The sequence below is a fragment of the Benincasa hispida genome, chromosome 12 (genome assembly GCF_027475165.1).
Source record: "Benincasa hispida cultivar pf3 chromosome 12, pf3_genome.v1.1, whole genome shotgun sequence".
Classification (NCBI taxonomy): Eukaryota; Viridiplantae; Streptophyta; class Magnoliopsida; order Cucurbitales; family Cucurbitaceae; genus Benincasa; species Benincasa hispida.
In genome coordinates, this window is record NC_143489.1 from 44,390,958 (window position 1) to 44,410,748 (window position 19,791).

Here is a 19,791-nt window from a genome sequence, read left to right on the forward strand (position 1 = left end):
TTCCTTATTTAATGTGTTTTTCTTTTCCTTTCTCCACAACTTCTATTTCACTTATTAAATATTTAATATATCATTCCTTTGGCTAAACATACTTGTTTAGGAACTTAGAATTCAGGGTTTACACTTAGCTACACAAGAGCTTATTTCTTCTTGCTTCCATCCTCTAACCCTCCTAAAACATGGCTTCATTTAACTCATTAGGAGACATCTCATTACTTACTCTTACTTAAAGTAATTAGGGTTCAGGTTTTACACTAACTCTCTTTCCCACCATTTTCACGTTTCACGTTTCACAATCCCATTTCCATTCCACCTTTGATTCCTCATGCATTCCGACACTTCGCTGATTCTTAGTAATCCTAATTACGTTACAATCTTCCAAACAACCCCATACATATTTGGACTTGGATCCTCCGAAGAGAAAGGAAACTTAGGTAATGGCAGAGACATGTATGGCAAGTGACAAGATTGTTTATTGGTTGTGCCATGAGGTCAATGTATTTTGTTATATGATATTTCATGTTTTAATACTGTTACTAAAAGGTTCGTTATGAAATTGTTTCAGTCAGTTTAGTTTTGTTATACTTCTATTGTTAGGTTTTCCATTCTTATAAATATTTTATGATATTTTCCTTTTCTATGCATTGGACACTTGTATATATTCATACCTTTGGTGAATGAATAGAGTATTCTGATTCTCTCTCAAACTTAAGAGTTTGCATGGTATTAGAGCTCTCTAAACAAACTTAGGGTTTTGTGAACCGTAGGATTTGAGAATTTAGAACCCGTTTGTGTTACGTTTAGGGTTTTGTGGAGAGGTGAGTTAACACTTTTGCTCACAGTCGCCGTTAGCCGCCGCGGGAAGAAAAAAAAGCTAGTTTTTCGACATCGTCCAACCCGTCGAGGAATCCAGCCGTCGATCTACAAAACCCCAAAGTCCGGATTCCATCTGACCAGCGCGTGAGGCTCACGCGCCACTTACTCCATTCTGTCGTTGGTCCACGCACCGGCACGTCTGCGCGTGCGCCATCTGTTTTGGTTCGTCTTCTATGGGTTTTCTTAGTTTTGTTGACTCTTTTTGGTCGTGTGTTTGTTTGGATATATATACTCATTGCTTGTAAAGACATCTCTTCGAAAAATTAGGGTTTGATTCTCTACTATTCGGTATCTATTTTTTGAGGTAATGGCTGATAAGAAACCAGTAGTCATGTCTAAGATTGTTCCTATGGTGTCAAAAGTAACTGAACACAAGTTGAATGGATCCAACTACTATTCATGGAGGTCAAATGTTCGCCACTTTATTAGGAGCATGGAGATGGATGATCACATCACAGAAGAGCCACCGATTGATGCTAATAAAAAGATTTGGTGGCGGGATGATTCAAGAATGCTTCTACAAATCAAGAATTCAATTGACCGTGAAATCGTTGAACTAGTAAATCACTACGAATCAGTTAAGGAACTATTGGAATATTTGGATTTCCTTTATTCTGGGAAAGAGAATATTAATAGAGTGTTTGATGTTTGTAAGACTCTATATCAACCTGATGAAGGAGAAAAATCTCTTACCAAGCTACTTTATGGAGGTTAAAAATACATGTGCGGAATTCAATGCCTTGATGCCAATCAGCACGGATTCAAAAGTTTAGGCTCAACGTGAAAAGTTGTTTATCATGAGTTTTTTAGTAGGTCTTGCACCTAAATATGAGATGGCCAAAGATTAAGTGTTGTCAAGCTCAAATATCTCATCGTTGGAAGAAGCTTACACTCGAATACTTTGTACTGAGAAGACACAAGCAGTTACGTCATCTGATTCTAGTAGTGCTTTGATTGGGCGCACAAATGATTATAGAGGGAATAAGGGGGCTGAATTAAATAGCTCCAAAGGTGATGACCAAAGATAAAATCCAGGAGGTATTGTTTGCTATTATTGTCATAAACCTGGCCATACGAAACGTGAATGCAGAAGATTGCTGAATAAGGGTCAGAGGATGCCATCACCCTCTGCACATGTCGCCTCTACTTTTGATAATCTTGACAAGTCAATTACGATTTCTGCAGATGAGTTTGCTAAATTTCAGCAGTATCAAGAGTCATTGAGGGCATCATCTTCTACTCCCATTACGGCCATCGCAGAGACAGGTAACATTTCTAAATGTCTTCTTTCCTCCACGTCAAAATGGTTCATTGATTCTGGCGCTACAGACCATATGACAGGTAACCCCAGTTTGTTCTCTAATCTTTGTACATCCACCTCTTCACCTAACGTCACTATAGCTGATGGAACCTCCACTCCTGTTTTAGGATCAAGAACTGTCCATCTTACTGAATCAATTTCTTTGTCATCAGTTTTAAATTTACCACATTTCTCGTTTAATTTGGTTTCGGTCAGTAAACTCACTCGTGATCTTCATTGTTGTGTCTTTTTTTTTTCCTGGTTATTGCTTATTTCAGGATCTTACGATGAAACAGACTATTGGTAAAGGGCATGAATTTGGAGGTCTTTACATCTTTGAACCCCACACACCTACGGCTATGACATGCTCAAGCGTGTTGTCTCCCTTTGAAGAGCATTGTCGTTTGGGTTATCCGTCTATCTCTGCATTGAAGAGTCTTCATCCACACCTTCAACATTTGTCTTCTTTAGATTGTGAGTCATGTCAGTTTGCTAAATTTTGTTGTTTGAGTTTGTATCATCGAGTCAATAAACGAGCTAGTGCTTCTTTTGAATTAGTCCATTCTGATGTTTGGGGTCCATATCCTGTTGAGTCCAAAGGAGGGTTTAGGTATTTTGTTACATTTGTCGATGACTATTCTCGTGTTACGTGGTTATATTTAATGAAAAGTCGTTCTGAGTTACTTTCTCATTTTCGTAACTTCCATGCTGAAATTCAAACTCAGTTTAGTGGTGCTCTTATAATCCTATGGAGTGATAATGCTAAGGAATATTTCTCTCATACACTTAAGTCTTATCTAGATGCCTATGGCATTCTTTATCAATCTTCTTGTGTCGATACTCCATCTCAAAATGGGGTTGCAAAACGAAAGAATCGTCATCTCCTTGAGATAGCTAGAGCTTTGATGTTTCAGATGCATGTTCCAAAATCCTTTTGGGCTGATGCTATTTCCACAGCTTATTTCTTAAAAAATTGCATGCTCTTCCATTCTTAAGGGCGAGATACCATTTTGTACTTTATGCCTCAAGCAACATTTGTTTCCCATTCCACCCAGAATATTTGGTTGTACCTGCTTTGTTCGGGATGTTCGGCCTCAGCATACCAAGCTGGATCCAAAGTCCTTAAAATGTATTTTTCTTAGTTATTCCTGTGTTCAAAAGGGGTATCGGTGTTATTGTCCTAGTCTAAATAAATATTTCGTCTCTCCTGATGTCACTTTTTTTAACATACCTTTTTTTTTTTCATCACCGTCTTTCTCTTCAAATAAGAGTCAGGGGGAGCATAAGGAATTAGAGGATGATTTCCTTGTCTACACAGTTATTTCTCCTTCCGGTCCTCTTCCTAATTCATCTCTACCTGTGGCTACTTCTACTCTTCCACCCATTGTTAAGGTCTATACTCGACGACAACCTCCTTTAGTTCCATGCCCTGTACCAGAGTCTTCTTCGTCATTGAATCTAGAAACGAGTGATGATCTTCCTATTGCTCTTTGTAAAGGTAAACGTACATGTGCTCATCCTATTTCCTCTTTTGTTTCATATAACCATTTGTCACCTTCCACATGTTCATTCATTGCATCCTTAGAGTCTGTATGCATCCCTAAAACTGTTAATGAGGCTTTGTCTCTTCCTGGTTGGTGTGCTGCAATGGTGGAGGAGATGACTGCCTTAGATGTTAATTGTATTAGGGATTTAGTTTCTCTCCCTACAAGAAAGAAAGCTATCGGTTGAAAATGGGTGTTTGCAGTTAAAGTCAATCCTGATGATTTTGTTGCTCAGTTAAAAGCGCGCCTTGTAGCAAAAGGCTATGCACAAACTTATGGCGTTGATTATGCTGATACTTTTTCTCCTGTAGCAAAAATGGCATTTGTGAGGTGGTTTATTTCATTAGCTTCAATCAATAATTGGCCTTTACATCAGCTTGATATTAAAAATGCATTTCTTCATGGTGATCTTCAAGAAGAGGTGTATATGGAGCAACCACTAGGGTTTGTTGCTCAGGGTGAGAATGGAACAGTGTGTCGCCTTCGTAAATCCTTGTATGGATTAAAGTAGAGCCCACGAGCTTGGTTTGGTAAATTTAATCAAGTTATTGAAAGCTTTGGACTGCAGAAGAACACGTCAGATCATTCGGTCTTTTTTAAGAGATCTGAGGGTGGTGTCATCTTGTTAGTCGTATATGTGAATGATATTGTGATTACTGGTGATGATGCTTTAGGTATCCAGTCTCTAAAGACCTTTCTTCATAGTCAATTCCATACAAAAGATTTAGGCATGTTGAAATATTTCTTAGGAATTGAGGTGATAAGAAGCAAGAAAGGAATACTATTATCACAGAGAAAATATGTACTTGACTTGTTGACTGAAACAGGAAAGCTAAGGGCTAAGCCATGTAGTACCTCAATGATGCCCAACTTACAGCTCACAAAAGATGGAGAATTGCTAAAAGATCTTGAAAGGTATAGGAGGTTAGTGGGAAAACTTAATTACCTTACAATGACTCGACCCATCATAGCTTATTCAGTAAGTATTGTGCGTCAGTATATGTCATGCCCTACAGTTGATCATTCGGCTGCATTGGAACATATTCTTTGTTAATTGAAGGCTGCTCCCAGGCGTGGTTTATTATATAAGAATTATGGTCATACTAATATTGAATGTTTCTCAGATACCGATTGGGCAGGATCTAAAGACAGAAGATCAATCTTAGGGTATTATGTTTTTGTTGGTGGTAATTTGATTTCTTGGAAGAGTAAGAAGCAAAATGTAGTGTCACGTTCAAGTGCGGAATCAGAATATAGAGCAACGACACAGTCTGTGTGTGAATTGATTTGGATATATCAACTTCTTGTTGAGTTGGGATTTGAAATCATCACACCGACAAAGTTGTGGTGTGATAATCAAGCAACACTTCATATTGCGTCTAATCCAGTATTTCATGAAAGGACTAAACATATTAAAGTTGATTGCCATTTTGTACGTGAGAAAATTCAACAAGGGTTGGTATCTACAGGATATGTGAAGACTGGAGAACAATTAGGAGATATCTTCACGAAAGCATTGGATGGAAGACGTATAGATTATCTATGTAACAAGTTGGGCATGATTAACATATATGTTCCAACTTGAGAGGGAGTGTTATAATTATATTGTTAGGGTTTTCCATTCTTGTAAATATTTTGTGATATTTTCCTTTTCTATGCTTTGTACACTTGTATATATTCATACCTTTGGTGAATGAGTAGAGTATTTTGATTCTCTCTCAAACCTAAAAGTTTTACAAGTTTAATACTTTATTTATGTTTGGAAATTTTCACAGACAGAAAAATTGTCAAATTATTTACAGAAGTCTATCAGTGATAGACTTCTGTAAATTTTTATCACTGATAGACACTGATAAACTTCTATCAGTCTCTATCAAAGAAGATTAAAATTTTGTTATTTTGTGTAAATAGTTTTCTTTATTTTTCTATTTTTAAAAATCCCCCTTTTATGTTTTACATTATTTCCATGGAATCCCAATAAATGTTTTTATTATTTTGTTAGATGATATTTTATTAAATTTACCTTCACCTATCAGTATAAGCTTTTGGGTCAATCAGAGATTTTACATGGTATTAGGGCAAGTGATTCAGGAGGCTATGTATTCAAACCCTAGCAATATTATTTGCCTTCCCAATTAATATCATGTCCACTTGTTGGGTCTTCTACATATTTCAAGCCTATAAGTAGGGGGAGTGTTATATTAAATTTACCTTCACTTATCAGTTACTTTTAGATCAATCAGTGATTTTATATATTTTGTAGAAAAATTATTCTCTATAATTTTTTCAATGATTTTTAAATACATTTGTTCAAGTCAATCTATGTCCAAACAGTCAGGTCATTGCACTCAAGACATAAATGTGATGGTTTTTCTTGACTATATCTGTTTCCAACAGCCATTGAACAACTAAGTGTGTTCATATTGCAACTTTTAGTTCAGAAGTTTGCTTTTAATTTATTCTCTGTTTTTCTTTTCTAATATCCATTGATGGTGAATGTATGTAGTGTGTCACAATCGCAGTCTTGTAAGGGTCTCAAACCGATGGTGCGACACTTGTTCTCGCCCTTGAACAATTCAGCCAATCCAAATTCGAATAGTTGATGGCACAATGGGCATTCTCTCAACCTCCACCCCCGTTCTTGAGAAAATGTTTTAGAAAACGGGTTTAGAGAAAAAGGTTTTCACAAGTGTTTGACAGTATGATTGAACGATGGAAATTAGTCATACAACTCTAGAAAGCAATAAAAGGGTTCAACGCTTTATAACATACAACTCTCGGATGTGAAGATAGGTGTAAGGTTCAGCCCCTTACTACTTATATTCACATAGGAAACAAGCTCCAAATGAGCTCCAAAATCTCCAAAACAATAGTCCACCGGCTAAGAATACCGGCCAAGAGAGGTCACTCTTCCAAATACACTGTTCACAAAGAAAAGACAAGATAACTAACCCTAATCCTAACAAAATGATTTTATACCCCCAAAATACCCAAATCTCTTTCAACATGTACGAACACAAGGGTCCCCACCCCCTAATCGTCAGCAGTTGCAATTCCTCTTTTGCCCTTCCTCTTGTACACATGCTTGATAGGAGGCCTAACAACACCCCCCTCCCAACTTCCTGAAGAAGAGTCACCTTGTCCTCAAGGTGGAATTCTGGGAATTGGGCGGTGAAAGTGGCATACGATTCTCAGGTAGCCTCGTGCATAGGTTGATCCTTCCAGGTGACTAAGCATTCCCATTCACTTTCAACATCATTCCCTCGCATTTGATCGACCGTGGCCGGTTCCAGACCCACTCCAATTGTTCGTTCAGCATTGAGACATCTGATTGCACCTTGTGGTGACTGCCCACGGCTTTCTTCAACTGGGACACATGGAACACCGGATGAATCCGAGCTGTTTCTGGAAAATCCAGGAGATACGTCACAACGCCGTTTTGCCAGTGATTGTTGCCGGTTAGGCCGAATTTTTAGGTAAACCCAGTCTCCAGATTCAAATTCGACGTCCTGTCGGTGGCAGTCGGCGAACTTCTTCATTTGTTCCTGCGCGCGAGTGAGGTGGTCTTTCAATATTGCCAAGGCCTCATCCCTATCCTGCAATTGTTTCTCCATCGAGTCATTCGAGATGGTTCCTATCTGTCTGTAAGAGATGATTGGCGGAGGGGGTTTCCCATAAATGACTTCATACGAAGTGGTTTTAATTGAGGGCTGATACAACGAGTTGTACAATAGTTCCGCCCACGGCAGTTCCTCACTCCAAGTTTTTGGCTTCTCTTGATAGAAACAACGCAAGTACATCTCGACACACTTATTTACAGCCTCCGTTTGTCCGTCGGTTTGGGGGTGGTACGCCATGCTCCGTTTCAGCTGAGTCCCCTATGCATGGAATAATTCCCTCCAGAAATGCTGAGAAAAACCTGATCTCGATCCGAAACAATGGAATGAGGGAAACCATGGTGGCACACTACTTCCTTAATAAACACCGTGGCCACTATTTTGGCCGAGTAAGGGTGGCTCAGGGCTGCAAAATGCGCGTACTCGCTCAACCTATCCACCACAACCAAAATCACCTCGAAACCCATTGAATGGGGCAGCCCCACCACAAAATCCATCCCCACACCTGGTTTGGAATTGGCAAAGGTTGTAACAACTCAGCTAGAGACAAAGCTTGTATTTTGTTATGCTGACAAACATCACATTGTGCCACATATTGCTTCACATCTGATCGCATACCTTCCCAAAACAGTTCAGCAACTGTCCTCTTGTAAGTCTTCAAGTACCCTGAGTGTCCACCCACCATGGAGTCATGGAATGTGTGAAGGATGGTAGGAATCAGTTCCAAGGAACGTGCAAGAACTAACCGACCCTTGTAGAATAGTCTTCCTCGGTGCACTGTGTAGTGGGAAACCGTCTCCTCCCCTCGGGTCTCCTTGGCAAAAATTTCTCAAAGCTTCTCGTCCTCTTGAACTTTTTTGTCAACCACCCCCACGCCAATCAACGAAGGAACAGTTATCACATTCAACTGAGCATCGCTGGGAATCCTTGACAGTGCATCCGCTGCCTTGTTCTCTAGTCCAGCCCTATATCTGATCTCGAAATCATGCCCCATCAACTTGGTCACCCATTTCTGGACTCCGGGTGGAATGCCCCTCTGCTCTAAAATGTAACTCGGTGCCTTTTGATCCGTGTACACAACGAAACGATGACCCAACAAATAATGGTGCCATTTTTCCATTGCCAACACGATTGCCATCAATTCCCTTTCATACACCGATTTCTCTCGACCTGAAGCTGAAAGTACTTGACCGAAATATGCAATGGGACGTCGGTTCTGTGACAACACTGCTCTGAGCCCGGTCCACGATGCGTCCGTTTCGATATCAAAGGGGAGACTAAAGTCTGGCAGAGCTAGCACAGGGAGCGTCTTGGCTTTCTGTAAAGCCTTGAAGGCCCTTATGGTGTCCTCAGTCCAATCGAAACCATTCTTCTTTGTCAATTTCGTTAGTGGGCCTGCTATTGACCCATAATTCACCACAAATCGACAGTAATACCCTGTGAGGCTAAGAAAACCCCTCAATTCCTTGATGTTTCTCAGCTGGGGCCACTCTACCATGGCTTTAATCTTCCTTCATCTGCCTCGACTCCCTTTGTAGACACCTAGTGGCCCATGAACTGGCATTTACTCTGATTTGCGTACAGACTATGCTCACGAAGGAGCTGGAAAACTACCGTTAAGTGCTCCAAATGGGAGACCATGTCTCTGTTGTAAATCAAAATATCATAAAAAAAATACTAAAATAAATTTTCGGAGATAGGGACGGAAAACCTGATTCATAAGGGCTTGGAACATTGCCGGTGCGTTGATCAGGCCGAAAGGCATGACCTTACTTGTAGTGACCCTCGTGGGTTCGAAATGCAGTCTTGGGTATGTCTTCTTGTCGCGCTGGTATCTGGTGATAACCGGATTTCAAGTCGAGCTTTGAGAACACTCGGGCCCCATATAACTCGTCTAATAGCTCATCGATCATTGGAATAGGAAATTTATTAGGTACCATTGCTCTGTTTAATGCCCGATAGTCAACACAGAACTGCCAACTTCCATCCTTCTTAACTAGGATAACTGGACTGGCAAAAGGTCTTATGCTTGGTTGGATAATGCCTGCCTCCGTCATCTCTCGCACCAACCTCTCGATTTCATTTTTGTCTGCGTGCGGGTAACGATGCGGCCTTACGTTGACTGAGTCAGTACCCGTTTTGAGTTGGATCTGGTGATCCACTTGGTGGGTCGAGGGTAGCCTTCTAGGCATGTGGAACACATCCTCGTATTCTTGCTAAAGTTGCTCTAGTTCCGGCCAGAGTTCCCAAATGGAGTCACTTATTAGCATTTCACTGTCCCCTGTGGCACCCCCATTGCTCGAAAATCGATCAGAAACCCTTGGTCCTCTGACTGCTAAGACTTCACCATCATCTTCAACGAAACTTCCATCCTTGCCAATGTTGGGTCCCCTTATAATACCACCTTCATCTCTCCTACCTTGAAGGTCATTGTCAATTCCTTCCAGCTAACCGTCATCGATCCTTGCTTTCGCAGCCATTGCATACCAAGTACCATATCCAAGTTGCCTAGCTCCATGGGAAGAAAATCTTCCACAAAAGTTAAAGTGGGAAGGTCGACGTGCACTCCTTTACACATCCGACAGCCTCCCCTAACCCCATGATGATACCGTAGTTGGTCGTCTCTGTCACTGGCAACGATAAATTGTCCACCACGTGCTGTCCTATGAAATTATGAGTTGCTCCTCTATCCACCATGACCGTGATTTCTTGCTCCCCGATCTTCCCTTTTAGCTTAAAAGTGCCCAAAGCAGTTAACCCCACCACCGAGTTTAGCTACAACTCTACCACCGACTTACCTCCAACATGCAATCTTCCACCTGCATGTCTTCCATTTCCAGATCCTCGATGTCGTCCACTACAACACAGAGGCGTAACTCTTTGTTTTTACAACGGTGACCCTTGCTGAACGGCTCGTCACAATGGTAACACAAACCCTTCTCTCTTCTCGCCTGCAACTCTGAGTCCATCCACTTCCGAAAAGGGGTTTTGCGTCTATTTGTTCCCGTGTTGGAGTTTAAATTGGGTACCTTCTCTACCCACATGACCGTCTGTGTGGCGATCCCATCTGGGGTCCTTGTCGTTGGCTTTTGGACTAGTTTTCCATCCTTTCCATATGGGCCTTGGGCGGTCTGGCCCACGTCAATCCTATCCTCTGCGAGTTGGGTCGTGTCCATCATTTTTTCCAAGCCCACAGTTTTCATTGCGAACACCGCCGTACGATTCACCGGATCCAATCCGTTCGTGAAGATGTTGATTAGGACCTCCTCCGATAAGTCCGGTAACGGTGCAGACAACTCCTCAAAATGTTGTAAATACTCTATGACAGATCCTTCTTGTTTGACGGCAAAAAATCGGGCGCACGGTGTCCCTCACTCCCGTGACTAGAAACACACGTAAATCCCCACCTTAAGATCCTTCCACGACTTAAATTTCCTCCGATTCTCTGCTCACCGATACCAATTCAACGCCTTCCCTTCCATACTCACGACGACTATTTTTAACTTCTCCTTCTCAGTCAGCAAATGCAACTGAAAATAATGCTCTGCCCTAAAGAACCAACCATCCGGGTCTTCTCCATTAAAAACCAGCATCTTGAGCTTTTTGAACTTAATCCGCTCCTGCCCATCACTGTTCTCCTTCCTCTGAGACGATTTCCCTTCTCCGTCTTCTCCGATCACTTCTTGTTCCTCATCTGGCCTCATTTTTCTTTTTCTCATGGAAGTACCGGTCACCTCCGACGTTCCCTTAGGGGTTTGGTGCTTTGCGTACATCTCTGATATCATGACTTGGATCTTCTCCATCGATTTCTCCAAGACCGGCAGCCTCTGGAGTTTCTACTTCATGAGCCTGATGTCATTTCCCGTCGCCTTCAAATGTTCCTCCATCTGTTTCTACATCATTTTCTTCCACTTCCCCAGGTTTTTCGATGTCTCTGATACCACTTGCAAGGTTCAACCTCTTACTAATATATTCACACAGGAAACAAGCTCCAAATGAGCTCCAAAATCTCCAAAACAATAGTCCACCGGCTAAAAATATTGGCCAAGAGAGGTCAGTCCTCTTCCAAATACACTATTCACAAAGAAAAGACAAGATAACTAACCCTAATCCGAACAAAATGATTTTATACCCCCAAAATACCCAAATCTCTTTCAACATGTACGAACACAGGGTTCCCACTCCCTAACCGTCAGCAGTTGCAATTCCTCTTTTGCCCTTCCTCTTGTACACATGTTTGATAGGAGGCCTAACAATAGGACAATTAATCATACCCCCAAATAGTATATTTTGAACAAAAAGCCATCTACTACCTTTGTATGTGCAAAAGGGTGAGTGGTCACTTACAACAAAAAGTACAAGGAAAACAAACTAACTTAACTAATGAAATACATTGAAAGCATGATAAAAAGGGGGATGGATTGGACATTCTGCCATGGGCAACATGCACTGGACAAGCATGACTATTACACAATGCAAGTAGGATAAAAATTATTCACTTTTATTGATTTTCAATTTTAATATTGTTGAAATGGTATTTTAGCCCTAAAGGCGTTTTAGTCTTTTTCTCAGTATCTACTGCCTAGGTTTCTCTCTGTTTGGTTATTTATACCTGTTCTGTATTGAGTACTGTGTATCAGAAAAATTAAAAAAATAAAAATTCTCCTATCGTGGTTTTTCTCCCTGATCTAGGGTTTCCACGTAAATCTGTGTTTCTTTTCTTCTCTTCTTTTCCAATAAATATCACTCAGAATTGCCTTTTAGTCGTGACACATAATTAGATTGAAATTATGTATTAATAAAATATATTAGTGGGTTAGATCCTTCGAAAAATTTCTATGAAAATATAGGCATTTTTTTTTTTTTTGTACGAGTATCTCAGTACAGATAAAACTATTATTCACAAAGGGAGAAGGGGACAAAAGGACGTCCTCTGGAATTGTTAACCTTGGCTTAAGGAGTTGTTAACAAGGATAATCAGATGTTTGGTTTATGATTCCAAATTTCGAATATTGCCAGTCATTGCTTCAAATCTTAATCTTGAGAGATACGATTTGCATCAAAGTTACCAGCTAATTTTGGATATCATTGGCGGTTTTTCAGAACAAGTCATTATTGGAATTGTCTGCTTAGTTTTAGTCTACCTTGCAGTTAATATGGAATTCAAGTTTCTTTCATGATTGTTGAACAAATTGGTAGACGTTTATAACGGCATTTTCTAGATTGTTTTTTTTTTTTTTCAACTCTTCTTCCTCTACAGGACTTCGTTTTTTTCTTGAATGTTATAATTCTATAGTTAGGGTTTTCCATTCGTTTTTTCTTTTACTTTTCTATACTTTGTACACTTGTCTATATTCATATCTTTGGTGAATGAATAGAGTATTCTGATTCTTTCTCAAACCTAAGAGTTTTACATTGAACGTCATCACTCTCTTTTTATTTCAGCAATAAAAAAAATTGTTTTCTATTAAAATAATAATAATAATTAATTCATGAGTAATTTTGATTTCTTTAGTATCAAGTGAATCTGCATTCTTTACCAAACTTTTCCGAATCATGCTGCAAAAGTTTAGAAGATGGCTTTACTCGAAGAAAATCTTTAGTTGGCTGAATTCATATTGACTACACTAATTAACAGCAATCCTCATCTTGTAATGAGCATTTTAGTCTCGTGTTACCTTACCTCCTAGTTTTCTGTGCTGTGTTTCAATTCCCCTTTTTTCCTTCGCAGCCTGTCTAGCAACAAGGGTTTGTGTGGTGTGCCTTCCCTGCCAACATGCCCTATATTTTGGGAACATGGGCGGTTGTCTAAAACTGGTAAAATTGCAATAGGTGTATCATCCGCCATCCTTTTCTGTGCACTGCTGGCAGTTTTCTACATATGCTGCATCAGAAGGCGTAGAAATGATTATGATTTCGGCTTGCCTAGTGAATTAATGTGTAAGTATTTAGTTGAAATACCTTTATTTTCTCCCTCGTTTTTTATTTACCCCCACCCGAAGCTAAACCGCAATTTTATCAATTATGTGATTAGTTTAAGCTTTTACACGGAAGCAATTGTTATTTAGATTTATAGACTTCCATTTTTCTGTTTGTCTTGATACCTTTATCATTTTTCTTCAAATGTTACCAAAGAGAAACTGAAAGGTAAAAAACATTTGTTATTTCAGTAAGAAAATAAACATGAGCTTCTACTGGATTATCTTAATAATTGCACATTGATTTCTTATTTCTACATAAAAACAAGGAGCATGTTGTTTGATTTTTGTTAGGCCCCAAAGTTCAGTTTTTTTATCAGAGGAGAGGGAAGAATAGGGTGTAAGAAGAGGTCGGATTGTTTTGATTCAAAATTTTGTACGTTTTGGTGTGAAAGAATGATCGGTAAGTAATGGGTGGGCCATTGGTGGGGTGGATTCATGAAAGAAATTTGTAACTGAGAACTGGCAAGTTGTATAGTCCATGAATGTTTTATCAGAGTGATAAGATGGCTGCAAATGGTTGCAGAACAGAAGATGGTAGCTGGAGTTAAAGCTTTCGTGGAATTCAGGGTGTTAGGTTAGGTAGAGTTATTGGAAAACTAATTCACTCAAGTTGTGGAGGCAGTAGCAAAGTCATTGGAGAAAGCATGAAGATGATGACATCGCAAGTGGGTTAAATATTTGAAGAAATGGGAGAGTACCTCACACTTGGGATTGGAAATATCGCTGAAAGGCTAGTTGATTAAAGGGATATCATCAAAACTTGTAGCGATAGAATCTATTACGCCACACAAAGAGCAGTTGAGCTACAATTGCTATGTTTGGAGATGCTGACTTTTGATGGTGATAGTCTGGAGGTTGGTTTGTTTGAGCTAAATAATACTTACAAAGAGCAACGTGTTGGGCTAGAATCGGTTGGAAGAGGAGAGGAGACCATTTTGAAGTTGGTTGGGATGAATTGTGAAGGCAACCTTTATCCGTCTTTGTTTCTCTCAAGAAGGGACTCTATTTGAGAAGTTTCTTAGCTCATAGTAGCTCACCACAAAGGAAGGATATTTGCATTCGAGTAAGCACGAATGCTTTATCCAAGCACGCACTCATTGGGTTGGACAATGTGTACATGTCAAACATGTGTTGGACATGGATATGTTAGTATATGCTTTGGACATGTCTAATACTCCAAGAGAAATGTATGTCCTTTTATTATTTTTAGAAAAATTTGAGCACGCCAAGGCACGTGAGAGACACGTCCTGGACCGTTTTTGTTGAAAAAAATTGAAAAATGAAAACATGGAAAGAACAATTGCAGTTGCTAGCCCGTTGAAATTGAAGAAGTCATGCAAAGACAGAGGAATCAAGTATTAAAAAATAGCGTAGTCAATGGAGAGAACTTTCTGATATTTTACACAGAGGGAGAACCTATAAACATTTAGATCGTGTTGATTAGGGAGGATAACGGTTTTTCCTATCTTCCTTCTAGTCTCAAAATTGAAAAGGGTACTTTATGTACAAGACCGATAGAGACCTCTTTTATTATTGATCTTCATAGATTTTACAGGGACCCAGGGAGAATTCGAGAGATCCCTACCTCTCCACACTCTCACTAACCAACCAACCAAAAAGATACCCCACCCCTTTCCACATTAGCCCCTATACAAATTAATAAACTACCCAAAATACCTCATGCTAAATAACTTGGGCCCATAGCGGGCGCACTCCCCACCTCACTCCCTAAGGTTTTGTTCCTCTCAGTAACTGAGCTCCAAGACTAGCTACAAGAATGAACTTCGATTAACAATAATGAGACTCAGTTGGTAATTACAAAAACCTCAATTGATGGATGCCCATAAAAACTAATTAAAACTAACCATCTCTCAAACCTCTTCTCAAGTTCTCTTAGCTCTTCTAGATATTCTATTATTCCTCTCAAGTCAAATGCCCCACAAAATAGCAAAAGGATAAGCCTGCCACATAACTCTTCCTTTATGTCGAACGGGGGGATTCAAGAACAACTCCTCAATCATACTGCTATGAGCCAAAACAATCCAGAACGTCCTGAAACAGACTCCAAAGGAAGAAGGCGAGCTGGCAACCTCACAGTAAATGACCAAGGTCTTTCTTGTGCTATCACCCAACCACCGATTCTCCTGAAAACAAATTGAAGACATATACCTTACAAGAATCTCAAATGGCTAAAAAGAACCTCTCATACCCCAAAACAATAGACTTCCCATGAGTTTTTGAAAGTGGCTTTTCAACTCTTGGTTTGAGATCCATTTACAAGCAAGACATCTATACGTGCTTAAAATGATTCTGTGTCACAACATATTGGTTTCCAAGAGGAATCACCACAAACTATTTTGATAGAATTATGTATTATTGGGTTATATTGGAAATATTAGTAGTACAGTAGTAGGTGCTTAAAGGTAATTAATCAGTGGTGCCTTGATTTTAGATGTGGAGAGTTAGGGACCTTACAAGGTGTATCATTTTGGTGACAGTTTCTATTGTGGGACTTCAAGAGAGATAGCCCTCTTGAATTGATATAATATATTGTAATTTGAATTTCTCTACTGATATTGCAACATAAATCTTTAGTGTTTTCTTGTATTTTCTATGTTTGGGTACCTAACAACGTCATTACGAAATTTAAAATTTTCAATGCCCAACCCCTCTAAAGATTGATTGGCTGAGATATCTTCCACCTAATCAAGTGAGATCTCATCTCTTGAATTCCTTCCCAGACTCGTCATCTTCTCCATCCTCGCACTCATAGAAGGGTTCCTAAATAAAGATAGGAAGGAAGTAGTAACTAAATGAACGACATCCGATCCCCTTATAAAAGAAAACCTTTTTCCATGAGGCTATTATGGACCTTTATAACCACTGAACTTCAAAAGGCCAAACTATTATACTGTTTCTTAGAGGAAGACTTGAATAAATAAGAATTGGATCCAATCTCACAACCTGCTATGGAAGCCCATCTTTCAATCTTGGTAAAATCACAACTAATATCACACATAGAACTCTTATCCTTGTTACTCTTCAAGACCGAAATGATTTCGAACACCTTAGGATAGAATTAAGATTAACAAAACAGTCCTCCGATCTCGAGTAAAAGAAAATCACCAAGCTTAATTGTGTCAGTAAAACCTTTTGGTACTGAACAAAGTTGATGAGTCTTTATACCTAGGATTTAATATCCTATGGGTTTCGTTGGCACTTAAATGTTGTAGGGTCAGGCAGGTTGTCTCGTGAGATTAGTCGAGGTGCGCATAAGCTGGTCCGGACACTCACGGATATTAAAAAAAAAATGTTGATGAGTCTCAAAGACATGGTCATGTGAGAAGATGAATCCTCTAATGGACGACAAAAAGGGGTGAGCAGTAAAGCTTTATTAGACAAGGCAGTCTGATGGAGGCTTGATGGTCTTTTATCTGTTGGGAGGATTGTTAAAGGGTGGGACAGAAGATGGTCGATGAGAAATTATCCCACTATGATTTAGTTACTATAGAAAGGAAGAAGTGATGACCTGGATATTAGCCAGGTTGGGAAGTTGACGTGGATTTCAGACAGGCTGGAAAGTTCACCTAGATATTGGGGGTGTGCTCTAGAAAATAAAAATTAGTTGACCTAAATAAGAGAAAACTCTTGATAGGACCGTGAGAGGATACAAATGGATGGACTATATGAGGGGCTTCTTTAAGGGAATGATTGTTGAGAGTGCAACATTGGCTAGACAAAGATCTCATGGGTATATTGGCAAGGATAACTATCTTCATTTGTAGGAGGAGGTCTTTTGGTGAAACCTAAAGCAAGCCATGAAGGCTTTAGGCTCAAATTAGACAATGCCATTCCATTATGGAATTATAGAGAGGTTTGTTGTCCCTAACAAAGTCTAACAATGCATGAAAAAGAAGATATTTACCGGGGAGTAAGTTTTTTCTTAAATACTTGCTGAGAGCAAGGAAAATTTTAAGACACGAATATATTAGGTGTTCATAGTGTGCTTGAGAAAGTTGGCGTTGTAGTTTATACACTTGACCTTGGCTCCTCATTGATTAATCTAGTTTGAAGCAAAGTGAAGGATGAGTGAATCTATTATGATACTTATTTAAGTGACATCTGGCATGTAGGAGTTTCTTTTCCTCCCATTTCAAACTTCTATGTAGTCAATTTAACAATACTTGATGTTGGTAGGAGTGGGAGAGGGAATGATATCCTAAGATTGAGAGGATTTGGGTTAGTTATTTTCCCACTGTCTTACCTGCTGACTTCAGGTTGATGAATGAGGGGAAGAGACAAAAAAGGAATGAAGAATCCAGTGAGAACCTTGTGAGAGCTAGGATATCTCGAAATATCTGCCTGTTCCATTTTTCTTTCTTTCTTCTTTTAATGTAAAATCAAGGGTATGGGTATATTAGATTCTTTTCAGAAGTCTATTTCTGATGCCGTTGCATTTCATGCTTGTGAACATCAGCCGGTGGTGATGAGTATGAGTATTTAGAGGCTCCTATATTCATAATCTGATAATCTAAGTCCTGACTATACGCTCTCGTGCAGAGAGCTATATTTTAGTTTTTGTTATTTTCTTTTATGCAACAAATCATTTTGCTTGGATTCTCTGCTAACGTATTACCTTCTGACAATTATTTCCCAGCTCTTGCTGCAAAAAGGAACAGGTATCAGAGGCAGAAATCCTTAATGCTGTTGGAAATGGAGAGTCAACATGCCAAGGGATTATCACCCTTCACTCCCCTTAACTGAATTATGCTGAAAAAGAAAAAAAGGGAATCCTTGAGAGAGTTTTGAAACTGTAACAGATCATTAGAACGCTAACTTAAATATGACCGTACAGGATGTTCGAACATAAAATAATCATAGGCTTTGCTGCTGAAATGAGACTGGCTTTCTCGAGCTTCATTCAAGTAACCAAGCAAATATATATCACAGAGGGCAATTACATCTTGATTGATGGAACAGTGACAATTTTTCTTTGTAACATTTTGATATGATCCAATAGAGCATTTGATTGGTGTACATTTGGAATGGCATAGTTCCTTCCAGAAATGAGATGTCTTCATAATATGTAGTTCTGTTCCAAAAGTGTATATACAGAGTGTTTTTGCTGAATAGTAGTCAGTTTTATCATGAACTACTTGTACCAGTTATTGAATTCCAGGAAGCTGTTCTTCCACCTTTCAATGTTCTTTTAGGATGATGCGTTTCCTTTGCTGTTGAATTTATCTAAGGTAAATTTCATTTTTCTCTTGTGATTTCCTTTTTTTATTAGTTGAATTATAGGAGCAATAATGTAAGCTTTTGAGCCAAGTGATCAATACATTTGTAGCATTTCTCAATATGGAATATTTCTACAAATGTATTAATATGGAATATTTCTATGGAAAGTACTTAGTGCAACCGACAGCCAATAAAAGATTGTTATGTGTCGAATTTTTATTTAAAAAAATGATTAAAAAATAATTTTGTGTGTAGGAGAAGGGGAAATATGGGGATTAGGTGTAGTCTAAGTTGCACCTATCCTACTTTTATGAAGAAAACTCTATATCTAATGATTGCTTTATTCTTACGAAGAAAACTCTGGTGTAATTTGGGTTGCATCTATCTCTTGTGTAGCTCATACAACACTAATGAAAGATTGTCATGTATTAATTTATTTTATTTATTTTTACTAGGTAAAAACAAAGGAAGCATGTGATTAGGTATGGCCTGTATTGTCTAGGCTATACTTAATGATTGCACTCTATTCATTCAACATTTGGAAGGGATGGACCTAAACATATTGTAATAAATTAGTTCGTTTAAATTTTGCAAACTTTAAAAATATTTTTGAAATCATATGAGGAACTGTTGAATCATTCCCATTCTAATTTTAAAGAATAAAATATCATATCAACGTAGAGTTTGGAAGTAGACAAATGATATGAAAATGGGAATCTATAATAAAATTGGTATAAAATGGAAACTAAACCTTCTCATTCATGAACAATTGAAAACATGTTTTTGGGAAAACAGCATTTTTTTAAAAAAAAATGTCAAAGATGTCAGAATCGGGGTGGCTTTGCTGCACAGATGTCCAACCATATCACATTTGAATATTTGCCTCTAAAAAGGCAAAAACAAAAGCTGAAAGTATAAAACAGTCCCTTTATTGGTTTATTTATTTTCCCAATATAAAAACACTACCAATTTACAATAAATAATAATAATAATAATAATTGGAAAAAATTAGGGGAAAAAAGAGAGAAAAAGAGAGATCTTGTTTTTGAAGTCTGAACTAGCTAGTTGTGTTTATAAGAAATTGTAATTTCTCTTTTCAATCTTGACTCTACTTAAAGTTTATAATTCAATTCACTATCCCTTTTAATTTTAAACTATCCCAATGGGCCTAAGTATGACTTAATTATGGTTATAATCATGAGATTACTTCAATTACCATATACACAAACCAAAAG

The 19,791-nt window shown here is 38.7% G+C and overlaps 1 protein-coding gene across 1 annotated transcript in view; it reads left to right on the plus strand.

Annotated features, from left to right (window-relative positions):
- Window positions 1-18,581, plus strand: part of LOC120067195 (Di-glucose binding protein with Leucine-rich repeat domain-containing protein) — a 34,969-nt gene extending 16,388 nt beyond the window's left edge. Inside the window, exons 8-9 of the mRNA XM_039018684.2 lie at window positions 13,069-13,277; window positions 17,976-18,581. Of these exons, the coding sequence (XP_038874612.2) occupies window positions 13,069-13,277; window positions 17,976-18,082 (316 nt within the window). The 3' untranslated portion in view covers window positions 18,083-18,581. The remainder of the gene's footprint in view (window positions 1-13,068; window positions 13,278-17,975) is intronic.
- The last annotated feature ends 1,210 nt before the right edge of the window (window positions 18,582-19,791 follow it).